The 16,706-nt window shown below is 40.4% G+C and overlaps 1 protein-coding gene across 4 annotated transcripts in view; it reads left to right on the top strand.

Annotated features, from left to right (window-relative positions):
- Tfcp2 (transcription factor CP2) overlaps window positions 1-16,706 on the top strand; it is a 51,539-nt gene that overhangs the window by 17,744 nt on the left and 17,089 nt on the right. For all 4 annotated transcript variants that reach the window (XM_070041228.1, XM_070041237.1, XM_070041217.1 and 1 more), the window contains 5 exons: window positions 4,736-4,887; window positions 6,356-6,432; window positions 9,597-9,702; window positions 13,544-13,650; window positions 15,662-15,814. In XM_070041228.1, the coding sequence (XP_069897329.1) occupies window positions 4,736-4,887; window positions 6,356-6,432; window positions 9,597-9,702; window positions 13,544-13,650; window positions 15,662-15,814 (595 nt within the window). The remainder of the gene's footprint in view (window positions 1-4,735; window positions 4,888-6,355; window positions 6,433-9,596; window positions 9,703-13,543; window positions 13,651-15,661; window positions 15,815-16,706) is intronic.

Here is a 16,706-nt window from a genome sequence, read left to right as displayed (position 1 = left end):
TATTTTTTGGGTCTGGTCGTGGGGCCTGGTGCTGTCCCTCAGCTCTTCGGCTCAAGGCTAGTGCTCTACCACTTGAGCCACAGCGCCACTTCCGTTTTTTTTTTTTTTTCCTTTTTGGTTATGTGGTGCTGGGGACTTGAACCCAGGGCCTCATGCATGCAAAGCAAACACTCTACCACTGAGCCACCTTCCCAGCCCCTCAAGTATAATATTTAAAAATGGAAAGATTTGACTGTATTCCTTTTTTGTTTATTTCTTTTTGAGTCAGGGTCTTGAAATATTTTTAGCCACTAGACGCTTAAATTTGCTATCCTTGTCTTACCCTAAGTACTGTGATTATAGGCGTGTTGCACCCTGTCCAGCAAATGTGAATCTTTTTGTTTTTGTCATGATTCTGAGGCTTGAACTAAGGACTTCACACATGCTAGGTGAACAGACTCCACTAAGCCAAATTGCTATACTTTCCTTTAAAAACAACAACCTAGACCTTAACTATTTATCATAAACATTTCAAACAAATTCAAAGTAAACAAAATAACCTAACCCTTTTGTACCTGTCACTCTACTTTAAAAGTCATTTAAATCTTCATCAAGTTTCCATCTTCTCAGTTTTTTTTTTTTTTACATAATCTTTATGTGTTCATATTGAAAGCACAAATTTGTATACTTAAAACCATCTAGCACATACCTGTCATAGCATAGAACAAGTCAGAACCTGCCTGGTCAAGACCATTGTTCTCTTTAGGTTTGCTTGTTTGAGAATGTCATGTAAATTGAATTATACCTTATGCATTCTTAGTGTCTTTTGTGTTGTTGTTCAGTATTAAATCTTTAAGATTCATCCATGCTGTTGCATTCCTTTGTTTTGCTGGGTTGTGTTCATCCCAGGATTATGAGCACATTTTGTGCACTATTCTCTTAATCGTAAACATAATGGGTTCTTTCTACTTTCTATTCTAAAGCTGTTAACATTCATGTTCAAGTCTTTGAGTGGACTCATGTTTTTATGAATAAATACACATGAGTGAATTGCGTGGCGGACTTTATTTAAAACAAAAACAAAAACAACAAAAACTAGCCACTCTCTTTTCTAAAGTTACTGTCATTTTCATTTCCATTGGCAAGTGTTCAGGTCTAGTTGCTACAATTCCTTACCATTTGGGCTGTCAGTCTTTTTAATTTTAGTTGTCTTCAAAGGAAATTAAAATGCATTTTATTTTAGGAGTGCTGTGTGTGTGCGCGCGTATGTGAGCGCATGCACGCGTTGGCAGTGGGGCTTGAACTCAGGAACAGAGCATTCTCCCTTACCTTTTCACTCAAGGCTGGTGCTCTACTACTTGAGCCACACCTGTGCTTCCAACTCTTTGGTGACTAATTGGAGATAGAGAGTCTCATGGTCTTCTCTACCTGGACTTGGCTTCAAACGATCCTCTGATTTCAGTCTTCTGAGTAGCTACGATTACAGTTGTGAGCCACTGGCACCTGACTTAGTTTATGACTTGCCTTGAGATAACTAAAGATAACCTGTAATTTGGTGCATTTCTTAAATTTTGTGCATTTTTAAAAATTGGAAGTAAAGTACATACAGATCAAGATCCAGGAGAAGTTCCTGGTCATCCTTGCCACTTGATAAAATTTTTTGTTACTCCTTCACCATAAACATTTTATGGTCCCATAGATACTTTCTCATGAATTTTTTTTCTGTTTTTTTTTTTTTTTTTTTTTGCTGGGACTGGGGCTTTAACTCAGGTCCTGAGTGCTATCCCTGAGCTTTTTTTTTTTTTTTTTTTTTTTGCTCAAGGCCAGCACTCTACCACTTTGAGTTACAGTGTCACTTCCAGGTTTCTGGAGATAAGACTGTAATTGACTTTCCTGCCCCGACTGGTTTCAAACTGATCCTCAGATCTCAGCCTCCTGAATAGCTAGGGTTATAGGTGTGAGCCACCAGTGCCCAGCTATGTATTTGTTCTTGATTCCAAAAGATGGTTCTCACTTTGCACATGAAGGAATAAAGATTTTATGGGAGCTTGCCAAAGATTCATCCAAGTTTCCAGGGACTGAAACATAGGACTTTGGCCTAGTTCTGTATTCTTCTTCCTCTAGTACATCAGAATGGCTAGCAGAGCCATTCTAGAATTCTTTGGTTATGTGTCTTTTGTATGCAAGTTAATACAGAATGATAGACATTAGAAGATTTTTTTCTTGGAAGAAGGAACTAAAGGCTCATCTAATTGTTAGTGATATTTCACAGACTGTCACTTTGAAATATATGCTCATTTGTTACTAATTTGTTCTTAATTTTTCTTTGGGGGGGTAGTATTAGAGTTTGAACTGAGGCTTTATACTTAAAAGGCAGGTGCTCTACCACTTAAGTCATGTCTCCAGTACCTTTGCTCTGGTTAGTTTTTTTTTTTTTTTTTTTTGTCAGACGTGGGGATTGAACTCTGGGCTTAGGTGCTATCCCTGAGCTCTTCAGCTCAAGGGGAGCGCTCTACCACTTGAGCCACAGCATCACTTCTGGTTTTCTAGTGGTTAATTGGAGATAAGAGTCTCACGGACTTTTCTGCCTGGGCTGGCTTTGAACCATGATCCTCAGATTTCAGCCTCCTCAATAGCCAGGATTACAGGTGTGAGCCACCAGCGCCCGGCTTTGCTCTGGTTAATTTTGAGATAGGTTCTCACTTTTTGTTCAGACTGACCTGAACCATGGTCCTTTTTAGTGTTTCTGAGGTAGCTGAGAAAACAGGTTCAGGCACCATGCCATCTTTTTCTCTTGAGATGGGATCTTTGAGCTCTTTTTTTTTTGTTGGGTGGTGGGGACTGGGCTGGCTTGGAACTATGATCCATCCAATCTTTCCAGTGTAACTGGATGACAGGTGTGGTCCACTATGTTCATCTATTGATTGAGATGGAGTCTCATAGGTTTCTTGCCCAGAGTGGCCTCAAACCTCTGTCCTTTCGATCTCTTTCCCAAATAGCTAGGGTTAGCCGGGCACCAGTGGCTCCCATCCTAGCTACTCAGGAGGCTGAGATCTGAGGATCACAGTTCAAAGCCAGCCCGGGCAGGAAAGTCCATGAGACTCTTCTCTCTAATAAACCACTAGAAAACCGGAAGTGGCACTGAAGAGCGCAGGGAGAACTCCCAAGCTCAGAATTCAAGCCCCACAACCGACCAAAAAAACAAAAACAAACAAAAAACCAAATAGGTAGGGTTACAAGTATAAGCCACTGGCACTCAGCTACCCTTTTCTTGTGGCTTATTCTATTTATTGAGACAAGGTTTTGCTGTTTTTCATGCAATCATTCTGCCTCAGCTCCTTGTAGATGGAATTACAGACTTGTGCCACTCTGCCTGGCTTTCTTATGGCTGCTAAGGAATTATAAAAATTGACCTAGTCTGAATATATTGTATAGCTTTAATAAAATAGTCAGTGCTAGCTAATGAATAAATGCTGGAGATTCAAGAAAAGGACACTGGCATCCACTCAGCCCTAGTGAAGGCCACTTGGTGAATGACATCACATAGTGAAGGTGATGATAATGCTTTTTTTGTTGTTATTTATGTATCCAGTATACTTCTGTTGGACATATCATTTTGTTTTATTTGTCTCTTTACTTTTTGTGCTGGTACTTAGGGCTTGTACTTAGGGCCTGGACACTGTCCCTGAGCTTTTGTGCTCAAGGCTAGTGCTCTACCGCTTGAGACATGGCTCCATTTTTGCTTTTTGCTGGTTAATTGGTGATAAGAGACTTTCTTGCCTGAACTGGCTTCAAACTGTGGTCCTCAGATCTCAACCTCCTGAGTAGGAGCACAGGCATGAGACACCAGTGCCTGGCTTTCTTTTATTTTCTAAGAGACAGGGTCTTGCTATGTTGTCCAGGCTGGCCCTGAACTCCCAGGCTAAAGCAGTCCTCCTGTCTCAGCTTCCCCTAATGCTGGCATTGCAGGCATGTACTATCATGTCTATTGAGAAATGCATTTAAAAGGGAAATGCAAGGGAGGTGTCAGTCTCCTTTTAACAGGCCATTCTATCAAGAGCTAATCTGATCTCTTGAAACCTCTATTACCCCCTACCTTTTATTATTTCTTTTTGAGAGCAATGTCCCATGACCTCCACTCAGCCTCATCTCCTAAAGGTTCTATGCCTCAACACTGCCATAATGAGGACCAAGCTTCAGGCCAGCATATAATGTTTGTATCTTTGTGGGAACATAAACCATAGTCAGATGATAGCCCTGAGTGTCCTGGATTTACATTTTGGAACACTGCATATAATTTTCAGAGTCCTTTCAGAAACCCTATGTATGACTCCTAGAATACTATATGGATAAATAGGTAGTTAACAGATAATATTTGTCCTTACCTACATTTTTGTGGTCAGAGGGCTGTCATAGCAGAACTAAATGGGTTGGATGATGCTCTGCCAAAGTGCATGATGTTTATTGCTTTCCAATGCAAGATTAGTTAATTGTATTTTTAATTTTTTTTTTTTTTGGTCGTGGGGCCTGAACTCTGGGCCTGGGTGCTGTCCCTCAGCTCTACCACTTGAGCCACAGCGTCACTTCTAGCTTTTTCTGCTTGTGCGGTGCTGAGGAATGGAACTCAGGGCCTCATGCATGCAAGGCAAGCATTCTACCACTGAGCCACCTTCCCAGCCTGATTAGTTAAATTTTTAACAATAAGTCTGCTTTGCCCATTGTCAGATATTAATGAAAGCCATTTGTTTTCTTTTAGTGATGTCCTTGCATTGCCCATTTTTAAGCAAGAAGAGTCAAGTTTGCCTCCTGATAATGAGAATGAAATTCTACCTTTTCAGTATGTGCTTTGTGCTGCTACGTCTCCAGCTGTGAAACTCCATGATGAGACTCTGACATATCTCAATCAAGGTGAAATGTTTCCTCTCTTGTTAATATTGTAGACCTGATGAATTCAGGCTATTTTACTAGGGACGTTTAGAGGAAAAAGGGTAGAAAGTATATTTTTCCATATGTCCTATCAAACTTACTTCAGAGATTTGAGTTTTAATATCACTTTTTTTTTAATGCTGGTCCTAGGCTTGAATGCAGGGCCTTGCCACTGTACCCTGAGCTTCCTTTGCTCAAGAATAGCACTCTACCACTTGAACCACAACTCAATTTCAAGTTTTTTGTAGTGTATTAGAGATAAGAGTCTCATAAACTTTTCTGCTTAGGTTAGCTTCAAATTATAATCCTTAGATATCAGTCTCTTGAACAGCTAGCATGAGCCACCAGTGCCTGAATCATTAATAATACATATATATATATAATTAATATTTATATCTTCTTGAACATTCTTTTTTTTTTTTTGGCCGGGGGGTGGGGGGTCCGGTCGTAGGGCCTGAACTCTTGGCCTAGGCGCTGTCCCTCAGCTCTTCAGCTCAAGGCTAGCGCTCTACCACTTGAGCCACAGCGCCACTTCCGGCTTTTTTCTTTTTGTTTATGTGGTGCTGAGGAATCGAACCCAGGGCCTCATGCATGCAAGACAAGCACTCTACCACTGAGCCACCTTCCCAGCCCTTCTTGAACATTCTTAATTCACATTTCCTTCTTTTTAATTTATGTTTACTGTTTGGTTATTGGCTGAGAAGTGTTAAACCCTAGCTCTACTGTTTGCCAGTTATGTGGCGTTGGACAAGTCATTTTAACTTTTTTTTGTCAGTTGTGGGGCTTGAACTCAGGGCCTAGGTGCTTTCTCTGAGCTCTTTTTGCTCAAGCTTGCACTCTACCACTTGAGCTACAGTGCCACTTCTGGTTTTCTGGTGGTTAAGGAATCTCATGGACTTTCCTGCCTGGGCTTCAAACCATGATCATCAGCTCTCAGCCTTTTGAGTAGCTAGGATTACAGGCATGAGTCACCAGCACCCAGCTTCATTTTAAATCTTTGTTTCAATTTCTTACTTGTAAAAATAGGATTAAGGGGCTGGGAATGTGGCTTAGTGGTAGAGTGCTTGCCTAGCATGTATGAAGCTTTGGGTTCGATTCCTCAGTACCACATAAATAGAAAAAGCCGGAAGTGGCACTGTGGCTCAAGTGGTAGAGTGCTAGCCTTGAGCAAAAGAAGCTCAGGGACAGTGTCCAGGCCCTGAGTTCAAGCCCCAGGACTGACCAAAAAACAAAAAAGAGGATTGGTAACAGCTTAGGAAGTTGTATCTAGTATATAAAATAATCTCTGTGTGTGTGTTTAACGTAGTACCTAATGTCTTATAAAGGTGTATAGTTATTGTTACCAATACTAATGATGTTATCTTGTATATTCAGCCAACTGAATTTCATCCTTTCTGAATCTAGGTAAGTTAATTTGTGAGACGTAATATATGACTCCTTTTTCTTCTAGGACAGTCTTATGAAATCCGAATGCTAGACAATAGGAAACTTGGGGAACTTCCAGAAATTAATGGCAAATTGGTGAAGGTAAAAGAAAATAAGTAAATCCTTCTGTACAATATCCTTTTGCTGACCCTTTTGGGTCAGTATATAACCTTTGCTTTAATATTCTTTTGTTTTTATAAAGGGCTTGATGGTATTTTTTATCTGCCACAGTTGGTCGAGAGTAAACTGATCTGTTGGTTTTTTTGGGGTCCCTTTCTTCATACAGATTTTTCAGAGCTGCAGAAACAAGGTTTACAAGTCTATGTTCAGGGTAGTCTCCTGGCTTGATGATGTGCTTTTGGATGAAGTAACTTCAAGATGATGATGATGATGATGATGATGATGATGATGATGATGATGATGATGATGATGATGATTTGTGTATGTGCGTGCACTTGCATGCATGCACACTACTGCCAGTCCTCGGGCTTGAACTAAGAGCCTAAGTGCTATCTCTGAGATTTTTTGGCCAAAGGCTAGTGCTCTACCATTTGAGCCATAGCTCTACTTCTGGCTTTTTTTTTTCTTTGTCATTTTTGGCAGTCCTGGGCTTGAAGTTAGGGCCTGGGCGCTGTCCCTGAGCCTCTTTGTGCTTAAGGCTAGCCCTCTACCACTTGAGCCACAGTGCTACTTCCACCTTTTTTTGGGTAATTTATTGGAGATAAGAGTCTAATGGACTTTTCTGCCTGGACTGGCTTCGAACTGTGATTCTCAGATCGCAGCCTCCTGAGTAGCTAGGATTATAGGTGTGAACCGCTGGCATGTTTTTTTTGTTTTTTTGCCAGTCCTAGGGCATGAACTCAGGGTCTATGTGCTGACCCTGAGCTTCTTTTTGCTCAAGGCTAGTGCTCTACCACTGAGCTGTATTTTTGGCTTTTTCTGAGTAGTTTATTAGAGGTAACTGTCTCATGGACTTTCCTGCTTGGGCTGGCTTCAAATCATGATCCTAAGCCTCCTAATTAGCTAGGATTACAGGTGTGAGCCACCAGCACCCACAGCTAACTTATTTTTTTTAATTTTGAGATTTTTTTTTTTTTGGTTTACTGGTGGTTTATTGGTGGTTTATTGATAAGAGTCTCACAGACTTTTCCTGCGTAGGCTGGCTTTGAACCACAATTCTCAGATCTCAGCCTCCCGAGTAGCTAGGATTACAGGCATGAGCCATTAGCGCCTGGCAAGATTTTTGTTTTGTGTATGTTATTAGGATGGAACCAACCCCAAGCCTCACATATGCTAGGCAAGCACTCTGACACTGAGCTTTCCCCAGCTCTCCTTGAGATCTTTAGAGGAGCTTTAATAGCTCTTTGGATTCCTGGTATTTGTAGCAAGATAAATAGAAAGTACCATTGATATGATCTATCCTTTGGCCTTGCTGCATCCCTGAAAGCAGCTCTGTTGGAGTTACCCATAAAAATCTGGTCAGAGTTCTCACTCTTGCCATTCTGCTCAAATTAGACTTATCTGATCCAGAAATGGAGGTTCAACGAGTGTCAGCATGTTTCTGTTAGTACCTGCAGGATACAGGCTTCATTCAGTTGTACCAGGTGATCTTTGAATGGCTCTCCCAGAACATCCACTCAATGAAAAAAGACTATGGTAGTTCTTTGTACATAAAATAAAAATGTAACAAACAAAGGTGGAACCTTGCTGTTGATGAGTAGCAATTCACTTTGTAGATAGACAGTAAGGATTTTGAGAATTCACAGCACAGCTGGAACAGTTTTAGTAGAATTGTGAAAAGTGATGGGAGGGATTAATAGGCACCTTCACAAAGTAAGAGTAACAAAAGGAAAGTTGATGGAAATAGGTCTCACAACTTTCATTGATTGTATGATAGGTTAGCAAGCAGGGGAATTGGTGAGTTTTGCTTATATACCTGAAGGGCTAAGCTAGACATTACAAAGCATAACAGTGAAAGTACATAGAAATGTTTACACAGAAGTACGTTGACATTTTAAATGTGATGCCAATTATACTAATGAAGATTATAAGCCAGGTATAGTTGTGCATGCCTGTAATCCCAAGATTTAAGAGACTGAGGCAAGTGGACTGAGAGTTTGAGACCAGGTTTGAGACCTGGGTTACATAGCAAGACCTTGTCTTAAAAAACCAAACCAAGCCAGTGCTGTAATACTAGCTACTCAGGAGGCTGAGATCTGAGGATCATGATTCAAAGCCAGCCCAAGCAGAAAAGTCTCCATGAGACTTCTTTCCAGTTACTACTGAAAAACTGGAAGTGGTGCGGTGGCTCAAAGCAGTAGAATGCTATACTTGAGCAAAAGAGCTCAGGGACAGTGCCTAGGCCCTGAGTTCAAGCTCCACAACCAACAACAACAATGAAAAACAAAACAAAACAAAGTTGAGCATAGGTGGTTCATGCTTATAGTCCTGGCTACTTGGGAAGCTGAAGAAAGGATTTTGACTTGAGGCCAGCCTGGGTATAAAAGTTTGCAAGACCCCTTCTTAATCAATATGTGGAACTGAGATCAAGAGCATATACTTCCAGGATGGCCTGGGTAGAAAAGTCCACAGGTTTCATCTCAGTTGAATAAAGTTGGGCATGATTGTGTGAACCTGTCATCTCAGCTGTGACAGAGAGGCCTAAAATAGATAGCCCTTGGTCTAAGTTCAGGCCCAGACAAGACATGAGACCCTAGCTTAAAAATAACAAATAAAAATTGTTTAAAAAGAAATGTACTCTTTATCTGACTTACATAACCATAACCCCTTTATAATAATGTTTTTGGTTTTTTTTTTTTTTGGTTGGTTGTGGGGACTGAACTCGGCCTGGGTGCTGTTCCTCAGCTCTTCAGCTCAAGGCTAGCAATCTACCATTTGAACCACAGCACCACTTCTAGCTTTTTCAGCTTATGTGGTGCTGAGGAATGGAACCCAGGGCCTCATGCATGCAAGGCAAACACTCTATTACAATCTAAGAAAACAGAGCTGGAGGCATGGATCAGTGGTAGAGCATCAGCCTAGCAAGCATGAGGCTCTTAGTTCAAGCACTAATATTTCTGTAAAAATAAAAAAGATTACATATGAGAAATTACGAAATTTATCCAGGCACAGAGTTTAATATGGTACAGGTTTTCGAGGAAAATGGTTCTTAGGTAATTTTGATTATGACTAAAATCCCACTACCAAGGACTCAGCTACATTGATTTTCAAGGGGCATAGTTCACTGACTTTGTTGTTCTTTTTAGAGTATATTCCGTGTAGTATTCCATGACAGAAGGCTACAGTACACTGAGCATCAGCAGCTGGAAGGCTGGAGGTGGAACCGACCAGGAGATAGGATTCTTGATATAGGTGAGTTAAGACACTGTTGCATAGGAAGTGCCTTTAACTATGGGCTGAGGATTAGTTTTCTTTACTTGACATTTACCTTCATTTATATGCTTTAGAGCTTCAGCATGAACTTTGAAGTGTTTTTTGATTCTTTTTTTTGGTGGGGGTGCGGGGGTTGTGGAGCTTGAACTCTGGGCCTGGGCACTGTACCTGAGCTCTTCAGCTCAAGGCAAATGCTCTACTACTTGAGCCACAGCACCACTTCCAGTTTTCTGGAGGTAAGAGTCTCACGGACTTTCCTGCCCCGGCTGGCTTTGAACCAACCTTGATCCTCAGATCTCAGCCTCCTGAGTAGCTAGGATTACAGGCATGAGCCACCAGTTGCCTGGTTTGAAGTGGATATTTATTAAGAAGAAACATTACTTATACACGATATCAAACTGATATAGCAAGTATGAATACTTTAGTTCCTTGGCAATTGCATCCATTACTTCAGAATGGTTTTGGTTTATCTTAAATTGTGGTAAAATGTTATGAATGTTTTACTTTATAACAGAATTTACTACCCTAGTCATTTTTAGTATGTTTCATTAGTATTAAGTACATTTACTTTGTGCAGCTGTCAGCATTATCCATCCCAAGAACTTTTTTCATCTTGCAAAGCTAAAACTATATACATTAAACAGTTAACACTTTATTCCCCATCTCCCAGTGTCTAGTATCTCATAAAAATGAAACCATATAGTATCTGTCCTTTGGTAACTGGCTTTTATTATTTGGCATAATGTCTTCAGAGTTTATCCTTATAGTAGTATATGTGAAAATCTCCTTCCTTTTTAGGTCTGAGTAATATTACATTGTAGTGGATGGGTATATATATATATATATATATATATATAGAGAGAGAGAGAGAGAGAGAGAGAGAGAGAGAGAGAGAGAATGTGTGTGTGTGTATGTGTGTGTGTATACACTGTCTTTTGTTTATTCATCTGTTAATGTATACACAGATTGCTTCCTTCCATCTTTTGAATATTGTGGATAATGCTGCTTTTTTTTTTTTTGCTAGTATTGGGGCTTGAACTCAGGGCCTGGGCTCTGTTCCTAAGCCTCTTTGTGCTCAAGGCTAACACTCTACCACTTGAGCCACAGTGCCACTTCCAGCTTTTTTTGTTTTATGTGGTATTAAGGAATCAAATACAGGGCTTGCTAAGCATGTACTAAGCATGCTGCTATTTGTTTGAGTGTCTGCTTTCATTTCTTTTTTGCATAAATACCCAAAATTGAGATTTCTGGATCATCTGGTAATTCTAGTTTAAATTTTTCTGAGGAATGAGTATATTGTTTTTGAAGTGGCTATACATTTTACATTCTCATTAGTGCTCAGAGTTCCAAGTCCCATATCCTTACTAATACTTCTCTTTTTCTTTCCCTCCTTCCCTCCCCTTTCCTCCTTCCCTCCCTTTCTTCCTTGTTCTTAGAGTGGAACCCTGGGCCTCTTCCATGCTAGGAAAGCACCCTGTCACTGACCTCCATCTCCAGACCGACCTCCTTCTCCACCACCTTCTCCTCCTTCCTCTCCTCTCCCTTCTCCCTTCTTCTTCTTCTTCTTCTCTCTCCTCCTCCTATTTTCCCCCTCTTCTTCCCTCCTCTTCTTATAAGAACTGTTCTAATGAGTGTGAAGTGGTAACTCATTATGGTTTTGATTTGATTTTTCCTTATGAATAGTGACAGGAAATACATTGGTTATTTGTATATTTTTTGAAAAAATAGCTGTTCAAGTATTGTCAGAGTGTATGTGTGTGGGTGTGTATGTGTGCTGGTTCTGGGTTTGAACCTAGGGTCTGGGCACTATCCTTAAGTTTCTTTAGCTCAAAATTAGTACTCCACTTCTTGAGCCACAGCTTCACATCTGTGTTTTTCTGAGTAGTTTATTGGAGATAAGAGTCTTACAGACTTTTGTACATGGTATGGTTTTGAACTGTAATCCTTAGATCTCAGCCTCTTAAGTAGCTAGGTAAAGGTATGAGCCACTAGTTGTCAGGTTTTGCTTGTCAATCGTGGGGCTTGAACTCTGGGCTTGGGTGCTGTCCCTGAGCTCTTCAGCTCAAGGAAAGTGTGCTACCACTTGAGCCACAGTGTCACTTCTGGTTTTCTGGTGGTTTATTGGAGATAAGAGTCTCATGGCCTTTCCTGCCTGGGCTGGCTTTGAATCGTGATCCTCAGATCTCAGCCTCCTGAGTAGCTAGGATTACAGGTGTGAGCCACCAGTGCCCTGCTTGGGTTTTCTTTTAACTATGTTGACAACATCTTTTTGCTCTTCTTCTTCCTCCTCTCTCCTCCTCCCTCCTCCTCCCTCTTCCTCCTTCCCCTCCTCCACCTCCTCCTCCCCCCCCCCCCCCTTCTTCTTCCTTTTGTGCTGAGGCTTGAACTCAGAGCCTGGGCACTGTCCTATAGCTTTTTCACTAAAGGCTAAAGCTCTACCATTTGGGCCACATCTCTACCTCTGGCTTTTTGTTGGTTAATTGGAGATATGAGTCTTATAGACTTTTCTTCCCAGCCTTGCTTCAAACTACAATTCTCAGATTTCAGCATGTTGAATGGTTAATATTATAGGCACAAGCAACCAGTATGTGGCTATTTCTTGTCTTTTCTTTCGTCTTCTTTTTTTTTTTTTTTTTTTTGTACCAGGACTATGGCTTGAACTCAGAGCCTTACACTCTTGCTTGGTGTTTTTGCTTAAGGCTGGCACTCTACCACTTAAAGCCATACCTCCATTACTGGCTTTTTGCTGGTTAATTGGAGATAAGTGTCTTGCAGTCTTTTTTGCCTAGGCTGTCAGTGAACTTTGATTTTCAGATTTCAGTCTTTTGACTAAATAGGATTACAGGCATGAGCTACCAGCACTGGCTTGATAATATCCTTTTAATACACAAAAGTTTTAAATTGAGCTGTAGTCCAATTTAACTATCTTTTAAATTGGCTATGGTTTTGGTGTCTTATCTAAATCCAGTTATAAAGCTTCTCCTATATGTTTTATAGTTTTAGGTCTTACAGTCAATTAGGTCATGGATCTATTTAGAGTCAATTTTTGTATATGGTACAAAGTAAAGGTCTGCCTTTATTTTTTTGGCATGTGGATGGATATCTAAGAGCATTTGTTGGAAAGACCATTCTTCATCCTTTTGAATAGTCTTGGTACCCTTGTTGGAATTCACTTGACAATATATGGACTCTTGGTTCTGTTCCATTTGTTTATATGTCCTTGGACTTGTTAAGTAAGCACTCTACCTCTTGAGCCATTACACCAACCTCTTTTCACATTGGTTATTTTCAAGATAGCATCTTGCTTTCTGACCAGACCAACCTGGACTATGACCCTCCTATTGGTACTTCCCTTTGTTGCTAGGATGACACCCCCATGCCTAGTCATTGATTGGAGCCTTGTTAAGTTTTCTGATGGGGCTCGTCTTAAACTACCCAATCTCTTCCTCTCAAGTAGCTAAGATTATATTCTTGAGTCACTGGGCCTGGCTTGTTTGTTTTTTAAACAGGGTTTCACTATGTTGCCTGCACTCCCCCTTCCCGCCACTAGGGTTAGGGTTAGAAGAAGAAGAATGCATAAGTCTATTTTAATTCTTTTATTCAGACTTTTTTTATTTGCAAGAAAGAAGTTTAGGGTATGATACATGAAAATCTTTGTAATTATGGGTGAATGAATCCTTGCTTTTTAAGTTGAAACCAAGTAGACCTGGGCATGGTGACAAATGCCGTTAGTCATTGGCACCAGGGAAGTTGAGATAGGAAGATTGCTTGAGCTCAGGCGTCTGAGACCAGTGTAAGAATTCTGTCATTTTGTTTCCAGATATCCCAATGTCTGTGGGCATAATAGATCCTAGAGCTAATCCAACCCAGCTAAATACAGTGGAGTTCTTGTGGGACCCTGCAAAGAGGACATCTGTGTTTATTCAGGTAGGAATGGCTGAAAGCATTCCAAATTGTTTCTTAAAGGAGAAGATGGGTTAATTTGAAATTTTATTTTGGTGGTAAGAATAAATCTGGTCCTCACATATGCTAATAAGAATACATTCTACCTGGAGGGACAAAGGGTAAACAAATGCAGCAGTGGTACTCACTGGATACTATGTTGAAAATGAACTATACAATTTGTGGGTGAGAAAAATGGGTGAGAGCAAGGGAAGGGGTGACATTGTCCAAAAGGAAATCTACTCTTTACTTTTGTAACTGCAACCCTGCTGTATGTTACCTTTATACCAACAATAAAAAAGATTTAAAAATACATTCTGCCACTGAGCTGTACCTTAAACCTCTAGTTGGAAATCTTTTAAGGGTCCTAGCCTATCAAGAAGCCTCAGCATGTGCCTGGACATTGAGAATTTTTAAAAAATTGCTCTTCTAATTTTCTGTTTATTTACTTACATTTCTCCAAAGTAATTGCTGATGGATGTATAGTGTATTGTTCTTTGGTTGTCTCATAACTTACCTAATGCTTATTTGTGTACAAATTATTCTAATTTTTCACTATTATCCATAAAATTATTTCAAACAGTTGCATACTTAAAATTTTATTCACAGATTATGTCCTTTGAATGATTCCTTCCCAAAAATCTTTTACTTATAGTGTGGTGCTAGTGGCTCATGCCTGTTATTCTAGCTAGTCAGGAGGCTGAGATACAGAGAATCTAGGTTCAAACCAACCCAGAGAGAAAAGTCTACAAGCCTCCATCTCCAAAATAGCAGCAAAAAGCTGGGCTGGAACCATGGCTCAAGTGCAAGGCCCTGAGTTCAAATTTCTATTCCCCCAAAATTCTTTCCTTGTAGTATTGATAGCCAATAATTTATTGAAATAATGACTTTGAAATAATGACTTTGTTAGTCAAACCCTTTGTATACATGAATTTAAGACTTTGAACAATAACTAGCTCTGTGAGGTAGGAATAGTCTGAGCCTTAGAATGGTTTAATAACTTAACCTAAGCTAGTAAGTGATCAGTCAGACAAGGTTCTACTATTAAGATTTACCAGTCTTAAGCAGGTGGCTCATGCCTGTAATCCTAGCTACTCAGGAGGCTGAGATCTGAGGATCACCATTCAAAGCCAGCATGAGTAGAAAGTCCATGAAACTCTTATCCTCCCTTAATCATCAGAAGACTGGAGATGGCACTGTGCCTCAAGTGGTAGAGCACTTGCCTTGAGTGAAGTGCTCAGGGTCAGTGCCCATAACCAGAGTTCAAACCTCATGACCAACTTCCCCCCCCCCAAAAAAAAAAATTCACCAGTCTTAGACTTTAAACAGTAGCCAGGCAAATCATATCCTCTACCATTTCTATAAGCGTGCATATTTACTATTTTTTCAAGCCAGACTGTGCCTCCTTTTTTTTTTTGCCAGTCCTGGGGCTTGAACTCAGGGCCTGGGCACTGTCCCTGAGCTTCTTTTGCTCAAGGCTGGCATTCTACCACTTGAGCCACAGTGCCACTTCCAGTTTTTTTCTGTTCATGTGGTACTGAGGAATTGAGCCCAGGGCTTCATGCATGCTAGGCAAGCACTCTACCATTAAGCCATATTCCTAGCAATGTGCCTCCTCTTTCTAAAATCTGTCTTACATAAGAAGCTTTACTAATAGTAGTCTTTCTCCTATAGACTAACTCTATGTTGTCTGAAGCAGATAATAAATTTAATTCCTTACAGCAGGTTCAACATATAGCATTAGATCTGTACATTTATCTTGTTTGAATTTGCAAACAATTTAAAATTTTCAGTGGAAACAAGGGTTTTTGTTAATTTTGTTCTCATTTCCTTCATTAGACCATATTTTCTTCAAGATCAAAAAGAGGAAACAGTTTTTATGAGTGTTCATAAATGGCCAATTAAAAAGTTTTGCTATGGGTAATTACTCAAAATATATCACTGATTGGTTTGGATTGCTAGCTATACTGATGTTTTTATGTTGTATTCTTTTCAGGTACACTGTATTAGCACAGAGTTTACTATGAGGAAACATGGTGGAGAAAAGGGAGTGCCATTCCGAGTACAAATTGATACCTTCAAGGAGAATGAAAATGGGGAATATACTGAGCACTTACATTCAGCCAGCTGCCAGATCAAAGTCTTCAAGGTATTCTTGGGCAATGTACTGGCCCTTGGATCCTTTTTCCTTGTAATTCTATTTTAATGTAAGTTACCAAGTTAGAAAGTTAACTGGACTATGCAGACTGTCTAAGCTAAAAATCACTGAAATAACTACTAAGATACTTGGTCCACTGATACATATGGAGATGGTCACAGGATAGTAAGAACTTGCAAAAAGAGACAAACAAAATCATGCATTCGTATTGAAGCCTGTTGAAAGTATAAGCTCTTCTAAAGCTTACAGAATTATAGAGATGAATGTTTTTTATTATTGATCATCTTTGTGAGTGTATGCACTAGGATTTGCACTCAATCCTTGTATTGATAGCCACAGTTGGTGCTGTACTACTTGAGCCTCACCTATAGTTCTGCTTTTTTTTTTTTTTTGGCCAGTCCTGGGGCTTGAACTCTAGGCTTAGGCGCTGTCCCTGCACTTCTTTTTTGCTCAAGGCAAGTACTCTACTACTTGGAGCCACGTGCTACTTGCAGCTTTTTTTTGTGTAGTTTATCGGAGATAAAAGTCTCATGGACGGGCTGGGAAGGTGGCTCAGGGTAGAGCGCTTGCCTTGCATGCATGAGGCCCTGGGTTCAGTTCCTCAGCACCACATAAGCAAAAAGAAAAAAGCCGGAAGTGACACTGTGGCTCAAGTGGTAGAGCACTAGCCTTGAGCTGAAGAGCTGAGGGACAGCGCCAGGCCCAGAGTTCAGGCCCCATGACTGGACCCCAAAAAAAAAAAAAAAGTCTCATAGCATTTCCTGCCTGGGCTGGCTTCAAACCGTGATCCTCAGATCTCAGCCTCCTGAGCAGTTAGGATTACAGATGTGAGCCACTGGCACTAGGCTTCAGTTCCAGTGTTTTGCTGGCTAAGTGGGGATGA

The sequence above is a fragment of the Dipodomys merriami genome, unplaced genomic scaffold (genome assembly GCF_024711535.1).
Source record: "Dipodomys merriami isolate MVZ:Mamm:240054 unplaced genomic scaffold, mDipMer1.0.p SCAF_10, whole genome shotgun sequence".
Taxonomy (NCBI): Eukaryota; Metazoa; Chordata; class Mammalia; order Rodentia; family Heteromyidae; genus Dipodomys; species Dipodomys merriami.
This window is presented reverse-complemented; position numbering and strand designations above follow the sequence as displayed.